This window comes from Taudactylus pleione, unplaced genomic scaffold (assembly GCF_031769625.1).
Source record: "Taudactylus pleione unplaced genomic scaffold, aTauple2 ptg000053l, whole genome shotgun sequence".
NCBI classification, from domain to species: Eukaryota; Metazoa; Chordata; class Amphibia; order Anura; family Myobatrachidae; genus Taudactylus; species Taudactylus pleione.
In genome coordinates, this window is record NW_028284455.1 from 1,859,766 (window position 1) to 1,873,341 (window position 13,576).

Consider the following 13,576-nt stretch of genomic DNA (forward strand, 5'->3'; position numbering starts at 1 on the left):
CCACATATTTACAGTACATTGACCATAAATAATTTGATTTGGTGCTGGATCACCAACCTGAGGCACCCCTGCAAATGTCCCGAGGCACCCCAGGATGCCAAGGCGCACAGTTTGGGAACCACTGCACTAAAGTGTGTTAATTTTTCAAAGAAGCAAATAAAATAAAATCACAGATCTATGAAAATAAGAAGTATGAGGAATTGGAATTGCTGAAAACGAGAACGGTGCATTACAAACATTGCATGTGTGTGTGTACTGCTTGCATTGTTCAGCGCTTACAATTTTTGTTTTGAGCAATTTGAATTCTTCATATTTCACAGATATGTGATTTTTTTTTTTATTGTATTTGCAACTTTGAAAAATAAACAGTGTAATATGGCAAGAAAAAAGAAATTTGATATCATCTAAATGACTCGCCAGATGGCAAAGTCAGATACAAAATTAAATTATCTCTAATGGACACATGCTGTGACAATAAGGACATGGGTTAAAAGGTCATTTGAAGTTGGTTCAGTGGCACCTTACGGACTCATGCTGTAGTGATTGATACCCCTTCTCGTCACCATTAGGTAGTGGTTCTTAAAGCACTCACCCAAGGTTGCTCAAAACTGTATGTGCGCCTGCGTTCATCCACATCATCTTCGTGCCTTGCTTGCTGGAATTCTTGACGAAGACGCTGTATCCGGTCATGATTGCTTGGAGTTGATCGATTGCTGAAACAAGTGCGAAAATATAATTAGTCACTCAGTAAAAATATTTTGTGAAATTTTGGATGAAACCTTTGCAAGTGCATGAACAAATTCAACAAGCATAGAATTACTCTTTTGTAGTGAAAGTCCTAAATAACATATGCTCCAGAAAAGGCTTCCAAAAACCAACTATTCAAGCTATTGTGAAACTACAGGACCCAGCATGCTCTGACCACCTAGAGGTCACCTCTGAGGGGAAGAAACGTAACGGCAATAGAAAGTATCTTTATAATATATAAAAGGTTTAACAAAAAAATTGTAATCTTTAAAACAAATATAAACCTGCGGCATTAAATAATTTTTTTGCTCTGTATGGGAGGAATAGCTCCGTTAAAGACATCAATTTTAAAAACATTGTTAACCACTAAAACATAAATATTATACAAAAACTATAACAGTTACAGTATTATACTTCTAATAAACGTCTTTTAGAGTAAATTTACTAAGTAATGAGTTTCAAAGTTGCCATGTCTTCAACCGTTTTAAATGCTGGATTTAAAGGAGAAAGAACATTAAAACCAAAGCCAGGAATGTTTCGATTTGTATTTAATATTATAGCCCCTTTAAATCCAGAGGCTGAAACCTCAGAAGTACTGTACCAGTTCCACTGTGGCCAGTGTGGTGTGACAGAAATACTAGACTGAAAAAAGTAATTTACTAATCTTTGTAAGACTTGAGTTACTGTTTTCTCCCACAGAAAATACCTGATTAATATTATCTTCTGTGGGTTGGAGAATAGATATAATTATATATCTTTTCTACTGTACATTCTTAGGTTTAAAACTTTTTTTTTCTTTTCTCTCTCTCTCTCTCTCTCTCTCTCTCTCTCTCTCTCTCTCTCTCTCTCTCTCTCTCTCTCTCTCTCTCTATATATATATATATATATATATACTTTTTTTACTACTGAAATAGATGTTCCAGCTCCACGCATGCAGCAAGCCCTGTGCAGGTTCATTGTTCAGAGAATCAGGAAAGTAGACTCAGAATGATAAGTTTCTTAGCTGCTAGAGATAAATTAATACTACATTGCAGCAATAAGATTTACACTGATAAATCGGTACTATCCGCCCATTATTTGCCTTTGCTTGAAAACAAAGGATTGTTTGCGGATTGTGGAGCAGTGATGTATTGTCCCTGGTGCTCATATGAGGCCAGAGTGACAGAAAGAATGTCCAGCCAGTGAAGTAGTGAAATTGCAGTCAAGAGGAGAACATTATTCCACTAACATTCCTCTACTAATAAAACAGCTGCTCTATAAAACTCTTGATGTTTCCAAACATATCTATGTACACAGTGAAAATTATGCAGAGCCCTCCAAGAAAATAGTGGCACCTGAGTGGCTGATCTCAGCCGCCGTCCAATCAGGTGCCATGATTCCCATCCAGACAGTCCCAACAAGTGACAATGCTAGTCCTGTCAGTGCTCCTCCTCCCTTCTAAAGTGGCAGCCACGAGGTGGGGGTCAGGAGGCAAAGGTGGAATTCTCTCCTCCTTTGACTGTCATTGTAGCTCTTGGCTGTGACATTATAGCCAAGCAGCACACTCCCAGTGTAACATGGACGTCAGCAGCCAGCAGCTTGAAATGGAAGAAGCTGACATTATGTCCCTCATTCGAGTGTTTATGTGCCCTCTAACCATTGGCATGTCTTAGCTTAGGCAATCACCTAGCTTCATCTAACAGTAGCACCAGTCCTGATCCCACCTGTTGTGTGCACTGCCCAGGAAGAAAAGTCTGTAATGAGAAATCCAGAGGCGATCTTGGGTAAAATAGAGGTAAAAACTCTGTATAAGGGCCAACTTTTTGAAAATGGGTGTTTACTTATCCTACCCATACTTGCCAACTTTCCCCGATTGCCCCGGAGACTCCCTGAAATAGTAGCAATCTCCCTGAAGCATTTAATAATCTCCCTGTTTGCACCTTATATGAAAAAAACAAGAAAAAAACAAACCGAGAAATATATACAGGTTGAGTCTCCCATATCCAAAATGCTTGGGACCAGGTGTATTTTGGATATCGGAATATTCCGTATTTTGGAATATTTCCATAAAATAATGAAATATCTTGGGAATGGGCCCCAAATCTAATTTACAACTTAAACACACAGCATGCAGGTAATTCTATACAATATTTTCAATAATTTTGTGGCTCAAACAAAGTTTGTGTACATTGTACCATCAAAAAGCAAAGGTTTCACTATCTCAGTCATGCTAGATACTGCCACGTATTTAATGGATGGAGGAGGGGTGCAGGTCTATATATGCCCATGATACTTTATTTACGTTTTAATGGATATTTAGACATTCATTGAGTTTTAAAGTAGTCCAACGCAACACATGAACAACATGCGTGCTATTGTATGCACTTTAAGGATATTTTTACTGTGTTGGAGTAAAAAAGTGCATGTAAAATAGTTTTACCGCCATACACAAGTATGGATAATGGCAGCACATATATTGGGAGTGCTTAAGCAACAACAAACTTGGGCCCTCATTCAAAAGCCGTACACTCTGAGCAGAGCGCACGCTCTGAATGATGGCCGCCCTCCATAAAAATGGAGCGTCCTCCTGGACGCTCGTATAGCTGTGGATCACCACCCACAGCCTATACGAGCGTGCAGTTTGATGGCCGCGATGGTCGTGACCATCGCGACCATCGAAACTGCGAGCCGGAGCCTGCGGTTGACTTTTTCAACTGCAAGCCCCAGAGTGATTTTGGCTCTATCAGAGCCAAAATCACTCCCACTGACATCACTAGTGATGTCAGTGGGCCGGCTTCTGACGGGAGGCGTTCCCGCGGGAACGCCCCCGTCAGGGAGGCACGCCCCCGGCACGCCCACCAAAGGGGGCGTGCTGTCAATCAACATCGACAGCACGCCCCCTTTGATCAGACACAACAAGCGAAGGACTTTCCTTCGCTCGTCGCGTCTGGCGCATGCGCACGACGGAGCTCCCTCCATCGTGCGCATGCTCAGTGCAGACCATCGACCCACTTGCGAGCGGACAGCCGCTTGCGAGTGGGTCTGAATCAGGGCCTTGGTGACTATGATATTAACATATGAAATAACCAGAAATAGCAGAGACACGTTTCTCATCGCAGGTTTTAATCCAAAGAACAAACATAAAAGTGAAAAGTGTATTTAACTTCATTCTGTATCTCAGATGCTGAATAAATATTGCAATTAAATGAACAGCATTTACAAATTAGAATGGTATTTTAAATATGAATTAAAAGGTGAAAGCTGCATGCCCCATTTTAATATGCAGTTGCTCTGCCAAGTGTATACTGACGGCTACTTTATTACCATTGAAGAGGTCTGCCAGTGGACTCAATTTACTGAGTTTCACTAATCAATGAGATAACTACTCTCCGTTCTGACTACTACAGTAGCTGGTCGTGTTGGTTCTGTGTACATGACGGGATGTAGTTATGAGACCAGCGGGCGCGATGCCGCTGGTCTCTATACCTACACTGAAATCCCTACAAGGGACTTCAGGTAGGCGTCGAAATACCGACTCCTATTTTAATCCCGGCGCCGGAATACCGAAGGACGCCAGACCGAACTAGTTAAGTCCAGGGTGCCCTTAGCGTTAGGGCTAGGTTTAGGGAGCTTAGCAGGGTTATGGTTAGGTTTTGGTGGGGAGAGTAGGGTTAGGCACCACTGGGGGGTGGTTAGGCACTAGGGGGGGGGTTGGGCACCAAGGGGGGGGAGTTAGGTTTAGGCATGAAGGGGGAGTTAGGGGGTGGGGGAGGAGGGTAAGTATACTTACCCGACCCCTGTCAGAAAAAATACCAAACATCGGGATGCCGCAGTCGGTATTCTGAGTGGCAACGTGCTTTCTCATTTTGTTAAATAACATGGGCTTTCAGTTACACTACATAATGAATATTCTGAGTGATGTATAGGAACAAGAAGTATAGATGACAATCCAGTTCAAATAAACCCATGAGGGAGCTTTCAGTGAGATGTGCACAGGCTCTGCTATGCGTCTGATCAGCAGTGACAATGACCAGGATACTTTTATTTTTTTCAAATGCTTGAAAAACAATAGGCCAGATTCGGAGCTGTACGTTAGGCCGATATTTACAGAGTTTTGCGATTATTGGTAAACCACAGGACTACATTTTGCAATGTGCATGCGTTAAACCCCACTAGTGATCCCGCATGCATCGCTTACTAACACGCAGGGTGATTGACATCCAGGCACTGCTTGGGGGAGGTGACGGAAAAGTGGTGGGAAAAATGCAGCCGTGTCTCGCCGCTTTCTGGGGATGACGCTGGCTGCGTCTGCGATCCCGTATGCATATAATGCGGCTCTGGCATCTCTGTTCAGACGGGCATGCTGCATGGCCAGAGACTTACTAGAGTGCCCCAGTAAGGGCCTGCGTGTGCACTGCCAATGTGTGCGCAGTTGCTGTGATTTTGTGACGGCTCCAGTGGGCATCTCTATGCTGTTGGGAGCGGCTGCAATTATTGCCTATTTTCTCATATCTGCGTACAACTCTGAATCAGGCCCAATAAGCGTTGCCGATTATATTCTTGGCATCTTGTATAAAGGGCAAATATGCTCGTAGCGTTGTTGCTTTATTGCACCACTGAGATCTAAAATAATCCCTATTTTAGGTGCTTTAAAACTGTATTAACCATCTGATAAATGCAGCACAGACGAACAGGACCTCTCCACCTGGTGTGTAGTAGGCTAGAGATCTATGCTTTGTGCCATCTGCCATTTAGGCAATAAAGCCAGATGGATTGTAGTATTAGTGCTCTAAACTGGGAATCCTTCAGTAGTATACAGATATGAGATAAAGCAATGGTGGCACCTGCTTTTAGGGCTATGGCATATGCCAAATCAGGTGCCATGTTTGGGGTGGCTATCATATTGCATACCAGCCATAGATGGCAACATATAAAAAGTACTTTACAGAGAAAATGTAATGCTACGGTGCAGTTCTGCACATCATACACATTGCAATCTTGGAAGAACTTATGCTGGGTACACACGGGATGATCTGTTCAGCGAACGACATCCCTTGAAATTCCTGGTGTGCTGGATGAACGATATTGTTCATCCACACACCAAAGATATCACCAACGGTGAACGACCAACGATCGCAAACCCCTCTGGAAAATGAACGATATCGTCCAGATTGGTCTGCATTCATGCCCGATGGACGATATCGTTGTCATCCAACGGGAGCGCACATCGTTGGTTGCTCATTGCATACACACGGAACAATATCGTTACGATATATCGTTCCGTGTGTACGCACCTTAACACTACTATCCCTTATCAGTTTTCCATTTTAAATAGTACAATGTACTGTACTGCACTGTCAGAGTTTCCAGGGACAACCCCCTCACATCTGTGACAGAGCATGGAATTTGGGTGCAGACCCTTTCTCGTATCTGCACCATGCTAAATTTGTCCTCATTACCTCCAAAACAATAACAAATTCCTCCATTATAAGCGAAGGAAAGGATGGTACTAAATACTATAAGACAGGGTTTCCCTAAATGCCTGCCAATGGTAAATGTACACCAGACAAACTGTGTACAAGGAAAACTTAAACAAATTAAAATACAGCTGCAATTCTCATACATTTGTTTTCTCTATGTACGTTTCAGAGATGAGCTAACAGATTGGCACATGCTTATCACAAGCTCTTGAAATGCAATATGCTATTTTAGACCGGTCTATCTTATCATAGAAGAGCACTTTGATTTGAGGCAATAATAGAATCCATTCCATCTGATACTGAACAGTATCGTGTCAGTATGTACTGTTGGCGCTCAATGTGCATGGTCACTGCACTGATTACACTATATTATATGCAAATCATTTCTGTGTGATGATCAGATCTGCTATTTACCCAGGTGTATACAGCAATCATTTAGTGGGAATGATGTTTTCCAACCGAATTTCCGAATCTTCTGACAACTTCAATTAGAGAATACAGAGGAAAAAAACAACTAACAAATAAGATCAGTTTGAGCCTCCACTCAGAGTCTGCAGAATGTCCAGCTATTAAACTCTTGTTTTTGTTCATCAGATCATTCACACATCAAGTTCTTGTTAGGTGACATTGTGGATGTTACCAAAGTCACTGCATTTCTCTTTCCATTGTCGCTGTAACCTGGAAACTACATACGTCTAGTTGCAACACATCTAGTGCGGGAGAAAAATGGCACAGTGTGTTAGCCACAAGTACACAGAAAACTGTTTTCAAAGAGAACAACACACTCATCTCCATAATAAGCCTGATTATGTTAAGGTCAGACATTATAAATGGTACAATATCAGAGAAATTAGAATTAAATTTTAATGCAAGCTCATTATGTCTGCAAAACAATTCTGTGATGTTGTTTTGCATTGACTGCATGCTACAAATTCTTTGTAATGTGAATAAACCCCCCCCCCCCCCCCCCCCTCCCCTTGGCAAGGGCAAGCATGGTGCTTTGTATTTCATTAATCTAAACTATTTAATAAATAATCCCAGCCACTTCTAATAAGAAACAACACACCATGGGGCAAGGTCGGAGGCAGTCAGAGGGGTAATAATAGCGCACATACAACACTATTGCTAAATGGTCACAAATATGTATAGAAACATTCTGTGTACTTTTGAAGTTTGTGTTTTTCCATAGGTGAGCCTTATTTTATTCACAAAAAACAATAACACCTACACTTAGCTAGTGAGCAAGACTACATACAGTAAGAGTTCAAACACCTAAAATACCATTTATATTATGTGGCAACTTTTTTCTTTTAAAAGTTTGTTAATGCTAAGTAGGATTAGCTTGGTTTTTTTTGGTGCAGTGGTTCTTTTTAGTTCTGGGAAGCAGGCGATACATTTTTATATTAACCTTTGACTTATACATAAAGCTTGCTGCATTGTATAATTAGTCACGTACATTTGCTTGTACTGTATAAATATCTAATACAAAACAAAACAAATTGTGTACAAGGTTTCCTTCAAAAACAAAAAACAAAAAAAATCTTTTAAAGACGGTACTAAAAAATTATTTTAAAACTAGTCTAATCAGACAGAGCATTTACTGCAGGATAGATTATAAAACTCATTTTAATATTCTTCACAAGTCCAAATTAATTGATTCTGCTGAAAATATATTATTTTACCTTGGCATGAACTGGTAATTAACCAGAGTACAAACATATTCTAGCACAACTGGCAATTAATTTAACTAAATATTTTTCCCCCCCTTTAAATTAATTTAATCAAACTAACTGTAAGTAGCATCGTTATCTGGAACGAAGATGTGAATACAAATATGATTATTGATATGATAATAACGGCAGTAAGTCAGCATCCTAAAAGTGTTTTATTATTTTTCTTTTCAGGTTCTTTGAAGCATAAGATTACTATCATAATTTTTATTTTAATTACCATAAAAGCAAAAGCAAATTGTTTAATGTAACATCATAAAGATAATTTATAATGTTGCTTGACGGAGGGGATGGGGTGGGGGTAGTGGGGTTAGTCATAATGTTGCAATATTTATCCTCATAAATCTAGATAATAATTAAAAGTATAACACCCCAATACACTGTGACTTCTTTTTTATTGGCTAGTATGTATTAGACAGTGTTTTCTTGTGACATCTTGCAGTCTAATTTCCCATCAAGCGTGTACACAATTTTAAACCTTGGAATTGATTTTCTAAAGTAGCTTTATGTGAGTCTGGCATTATGTGCAATCATGGGGAAACAAAATAAAAAGAAGGACAGCTAACCCTAAAATTGCTGAATAGATAGACTACTTTACTCAGAATAATGCTTCCCAGTTGGGAGCATACCGCGGAGAAAAGTGCCAATTTTTGTTCCTGTAAGAGTCCTCCTTGTAGGGGGTGTGACAGCACAACAATTTTGTGTGAATTTTCCTCAGCTATCCAAACAAAGATGAGACAGCCTCTTTATCCACAGCACTAAAAATGCTACTCTTAAAATAATTCAAAAAAGGCAAAATAAAAACCTGGCAGACATTTTTATAGCTCACTGTGGGGATACAAAATTGTACTGGAAGACTCTATAGCAGGAGGGGGAAAAAGCAATTTAGGCATTTTGAAATTAGGTATAACAACATATGTAATTGCAAAGCAAGACACACTATATTTTACACACTGTGTGCCTTTCTTCTATATAAGTGGATACAGAGATTGCCTTCAAAGAGGTATAATCTTCTGTAATTATTTTTGGTGTTCAAACCAATTACAACTGATCAGGGAAAAGGGAGGAAGCACAATAACACCCAGTCCTAGAGGAGCAACCTTCCTAATGCTCTCTATACAGTATATGGACCAGGGTGGTACTGGGATGAGCACCAGCTGGTAAGTACTTCCAACACAGAACAGGTCAATAGCACCATTGATGTAGCTTTGGTGTAAATGGCAATCAGACAGAGGAGATATATTAAAGCCATTTTGGAGTAAGGCATATGTACATGTTTCATATCTTGATACAGTGAAACTAAACTAAAATAAGTCTGTCTGCTTTATCATGTGTGAATTGCAGAACAGTTCTGTCGATGTAGGAAATGTACTCACCTTACAGTACCATATTTTTGTGAATTCTATATACTTAGTCACTGACTTAGATCAATATGTAGGGCTTTATTTATAATTGTATGCTTCGGTAGGCTAATTGGTCATTGGCATACCTGTTTACATATTAAACCAAATACAATAGTTTCCCAAACTCTGCTATTACAGTCCAGGCTTTAAGGATAATCAAGTCACCTGTGTATTCAAGCATGGAAATATTGGGATCTCTCTATAATCTGGAATGTAATGGCGGAGTTTGGAAAACTCTTAAATACACTATAATGGCGATAGATAGATAGATAGATAGATAGATAGATAGATAGATAGATAGATAGAGCCATTTTTCCAATGTGACTCAAAGGGCCGTATTCATTTAGGTGTGAAAAGCCATTTTCGGCGATTAAGTGACGAGTGATGTCATTTCGCCATGCAAAAAGTTTCCTCCGTATTCAATTCCGGAGACTCTCCGCCGGTGCGGAAACTCAATGCAATGGAACCGGCGAAAAAGTTTCGCCTATGAATAGGTGTCGGAAAAAAGTGCAGAATTGGGGTTTTGGGGTGCAAACTTCGGAAAAGCCCCCTGCACCCTTGGGACAGTCCCCCAAAGGTAAACTGTGTAAAAAAAAAAGATCACCCCAAAAAAGTACTTTCATTTAGGGGGCAAAAAAGTCCAACTTTGGAGGACAAACTTAAGAACTAGCGAAATACACTCCAGGGGGGTCCCAAAGTATGCCCCAAGTGTTTTTTAAGCTTGCAGGTGGTTGCGGAAGTGGATTTTTTACGTTTTTAAAAACATCACTTTAGCAACTTTAAAATATGCTAGCACCCATTTTCATGTACCCCAAATTTGCTGGGACAACTTATTTTCACCAAAAAAAAACTGCTAAATGCTATTCTACACCAGTTATGCAAAGACACTAAATAGCAGCTTTGAGATCAATTGAGTACCCCAAATACCTTCACCAGGGCTATTCGGGGGTATCTATATTGATCCCCAATGTCAGTGCGTCTTTTGGGGGGTGTCAGGCTGATTTCACCAAATCTGACAGTACTTTTCGCATGTTTTGCCAAGTCCCGTTTTCGCAGATTTTTTATTGAATACAGGGATAAGTGGGGACAAGCGCGACACTTTTTCGCACTGAAAACCAGCGATGTTGGCGAAAAGTCCAGCATGCGAAAAGTACAGACTTTTCGCGGCTAATTGAATATGCCGCAAAGTACTTTATATTTTATCCTAGGATGAGGCTGCCATCTGGGGGATGCTCTCTGTATAAAGTAACATCCTATCACCCACTTAAACACACATAACATATATACACACAAATTAGGGTTTATGCAGGAGCCAATTAACTTAACCAGTAAGTTTTTTTAATGTGATAGGAAAGATAAGCACATGTACGAATATCACACAAACACATGGAGACATACAAACTCCAAACAGATGGTGCCACAGTTGGGGAATCAAACTCATGAACCCATTGTTGATGCAGCAATGCTAACCACTGAGATTTGGCAATCATCAATGGTTGCGCCTTCACTTGTGAATATTAAATGTATTACCCCTTTAATCATATAAAAAGCAAATGATTATAAAGCGTTAATTACACAGGCATCCCATGATTATTGCCCTATTGTTTGACAAGAGAACTATACTTTAAATTCTTCATTTAATTAATGTAAAAATGATACAGATTGCGATGATTCAAAACACAAAGATAAATATGTCCTGCACTGGTGCATAACTTGTGACATTCCCAGTTATTGTGCATAAAATGGACTGATTAATGGCACACCTCACCCGCTGTATAAATCATTTAATACATGAGTGGAACCAGTTTTGGTTTTGTTGCGCTGTACTTCATGAAAAAGAAAAATTGGCAGTGAGGGAGTATTATCAGAGAGTTCACAGGTACTTGGAGAATATCATTTACACTAAAACAATGAGGCAACAGAAAGTGTGTGAGGAGGGATTCATTTCACAGGCTTTTGTACAGAATATCACAGTAATGCGTACTGAACGCCAATGTCAAAAGCACACCAAGCAGTACATCATTTTGTAAATTATTAACATCCTCCACTAATGAAGAAGCTTCTTTCATTAAATATTCACGTGCTATGTTTTAGGATGTTTGCCAGCATTGACAGAAGGTGTATATGATAAATTGATAAATATAATTTCCAGGGTACTTTTATTTTTTTTTCTGCTTTCCCCTTGTTCGTTCCCACAGTGCTGACTTAAAGGGAAGACGTCATGACTGCACCATTTTTAATGATTTTCTAAAAATGTATATTCCAATGGCACACCATAGGTGTCCTCTAGGGAGGAGAGTAGGTCAAAGGTTTGGCCCCTGTTAATGGCAACACATGGTCACATAACACAAGGCGCTGGCCATGTTTCAATTATCTTTTTCAATTAGTTCAAAGGATCAATGCTTGTACTAAAAGCCTTCAGGAAAATGATCAGTGTAGACAAGGCACTGTTACAGGTTTACACATGTAATAGCCGTCTAAGAAAACAGTCCACAGGCAGCCATCACTCAAATCAGCCTGAAATATTTTACCCACATTCCCCCAGCTGCCCGCAGACTTGTCGTGAAATCAACAGTTTAGAATAAGAAAGTGAAATGGTAACACTTGTAACAATCCTATCATCGTTTATCAGTGGGTCAGACTAGGTCAAACAGATGCTGAAAACAAGGACACAGCTGACCTCCTGCTCAACTCTAGTAATAGACGTGTTGGTGGATGTTAACTGAATACTAGAGATAATGCAGTGTCACTTGTCAACTGTATATCCCAAACCTAAAGAGCATACATAATGGATACGTAGGTAGTTTTCTGGCATCAATTTCTATGTTTCTATCTTAAGGTGTCTCGCTAGCAGAGTAATGCTAAATTCACACCTGAAAGATATAGAGCAATGATCCACATTTTTTTCCTGACAGCTGACACGATCCAAAGAATATAAAATTTCCTGTATACACTCTACACAATAATAACCCTTTTACATCAAAATCCTGGGTCTCACCCAGGATTTGGAACACTGCTCCAACCCGGGACAGGCCCCGTTCACATTGCGGCTCCGATCTGGGTTATTCCCGCGTCGGCCTGTTTACACTGCACATTGGTGCAATGTTAACTTTTCTGCCGGTGCTTGTAGATGACATCACCTCCACGCGCAGGTGAGCCGGCTGTTCCTATGTTGTAAACAGGACCCATGTCAGATGACCCGGGACACATATTTACACTACCATGTAACCAAAGTCCTTCCTGGGTCCAACCCTGCTTGCTAGCCGGTTTAAATTGCCCGGTCACTGGACCAGAGTTATTTTTTGGGAACCCATTTCCACTGATCTGTGACCTGGGTTGACAAGGCAATAGCCCATGTAATTGGCCAGTGTAAAAGGGGTATTATTGTTCCTACATAAGCCATAGAATTCCCTAAATATTGTTGAGGTGATGTTTTTACATGCAGTGTGCCGGACTGTGTACACCTTACATTTGCTGCGCGATATCGGTTCATTGGGACCGTTCAAATGTTATACAGCACACCTGATATCAGGAGCCAGTCTGACTGATTTTTGAACGACACCCGACCCTAGGTGCTATGTATACATTATGCAATAATCGGCTGACTGGACGAGAATTGGCTGATCGCCCCGATTATTGCACAGTGTGTACCTAGCTTAAGTCTGCCCTTGCCAGTACATGAGACGTTCTTACAAATTACTACTACATCCTCTCCTTGGTTACTTCTCAAGACTGAAATTTCACATTATTCTGTGACTACCATGGGAACCACAGTCACATGCATACTTGCCTACTCTCCAGCAATGACTGGGAGGTTCCTGAAAATCTGTTGGGTCTCTCAGCCACCCGGAAAAGTGGGCAGATCTCCAGGATCTCTGCCTGCCTGAACCGCCCACAGTAAGGGCAGATAACATGATTTGGGCTGAGTTGTATCATCGTAGCCCCACCCCCCGCCATTAATACCATGCCACCTCGTACCGCTCGCTATGTCACACCACACCCCCCGCCTGTCATGACTATGGTCATATGGCATATAAGGTAATGAATAAAGGGGTAATTCAATTAAATATGATGTGAAATAGCGTCGGAAACGAGTTCCCGGAGCTATTTAATTGTCCTCATTGCACGCCACACTTACGTTACGGTGCCTATTGCTGGGTGTTTGGTCGCAATAGTCTGCATTCTCCGACTTAAGTGCAGGCCATGATGCTGTTAGCGAACGTGCTAAGCCCAAAAC

General features: G+C 40.6%; 1 protein-coding gene across 14 annotated transcripts in view; it reads right to left on the reverse strand.

Annotated features, from left to right (window-relative positions):
* Nucleotides 1-13,576, reverse strand: part of PARD3 (par-3 family cell polarity regulator) — a 629,380-nt gene that overhangs the window by 29,123 nt on the left and 586,681 nt on the right. For all 14 annotated transcript variants that reach the window (XM_088462693.1, XM_088462692.1, XM_088462686.1 and 11 more), the window contains one exon: nt 593-713. In XM_088462693.1, coding sequence (XP_088318819.1) covers nt 593-713 — 121 coding nt within the window. The remainder of the gene's footprint in view (nt 1-592; nt 714-13,576) is intronic.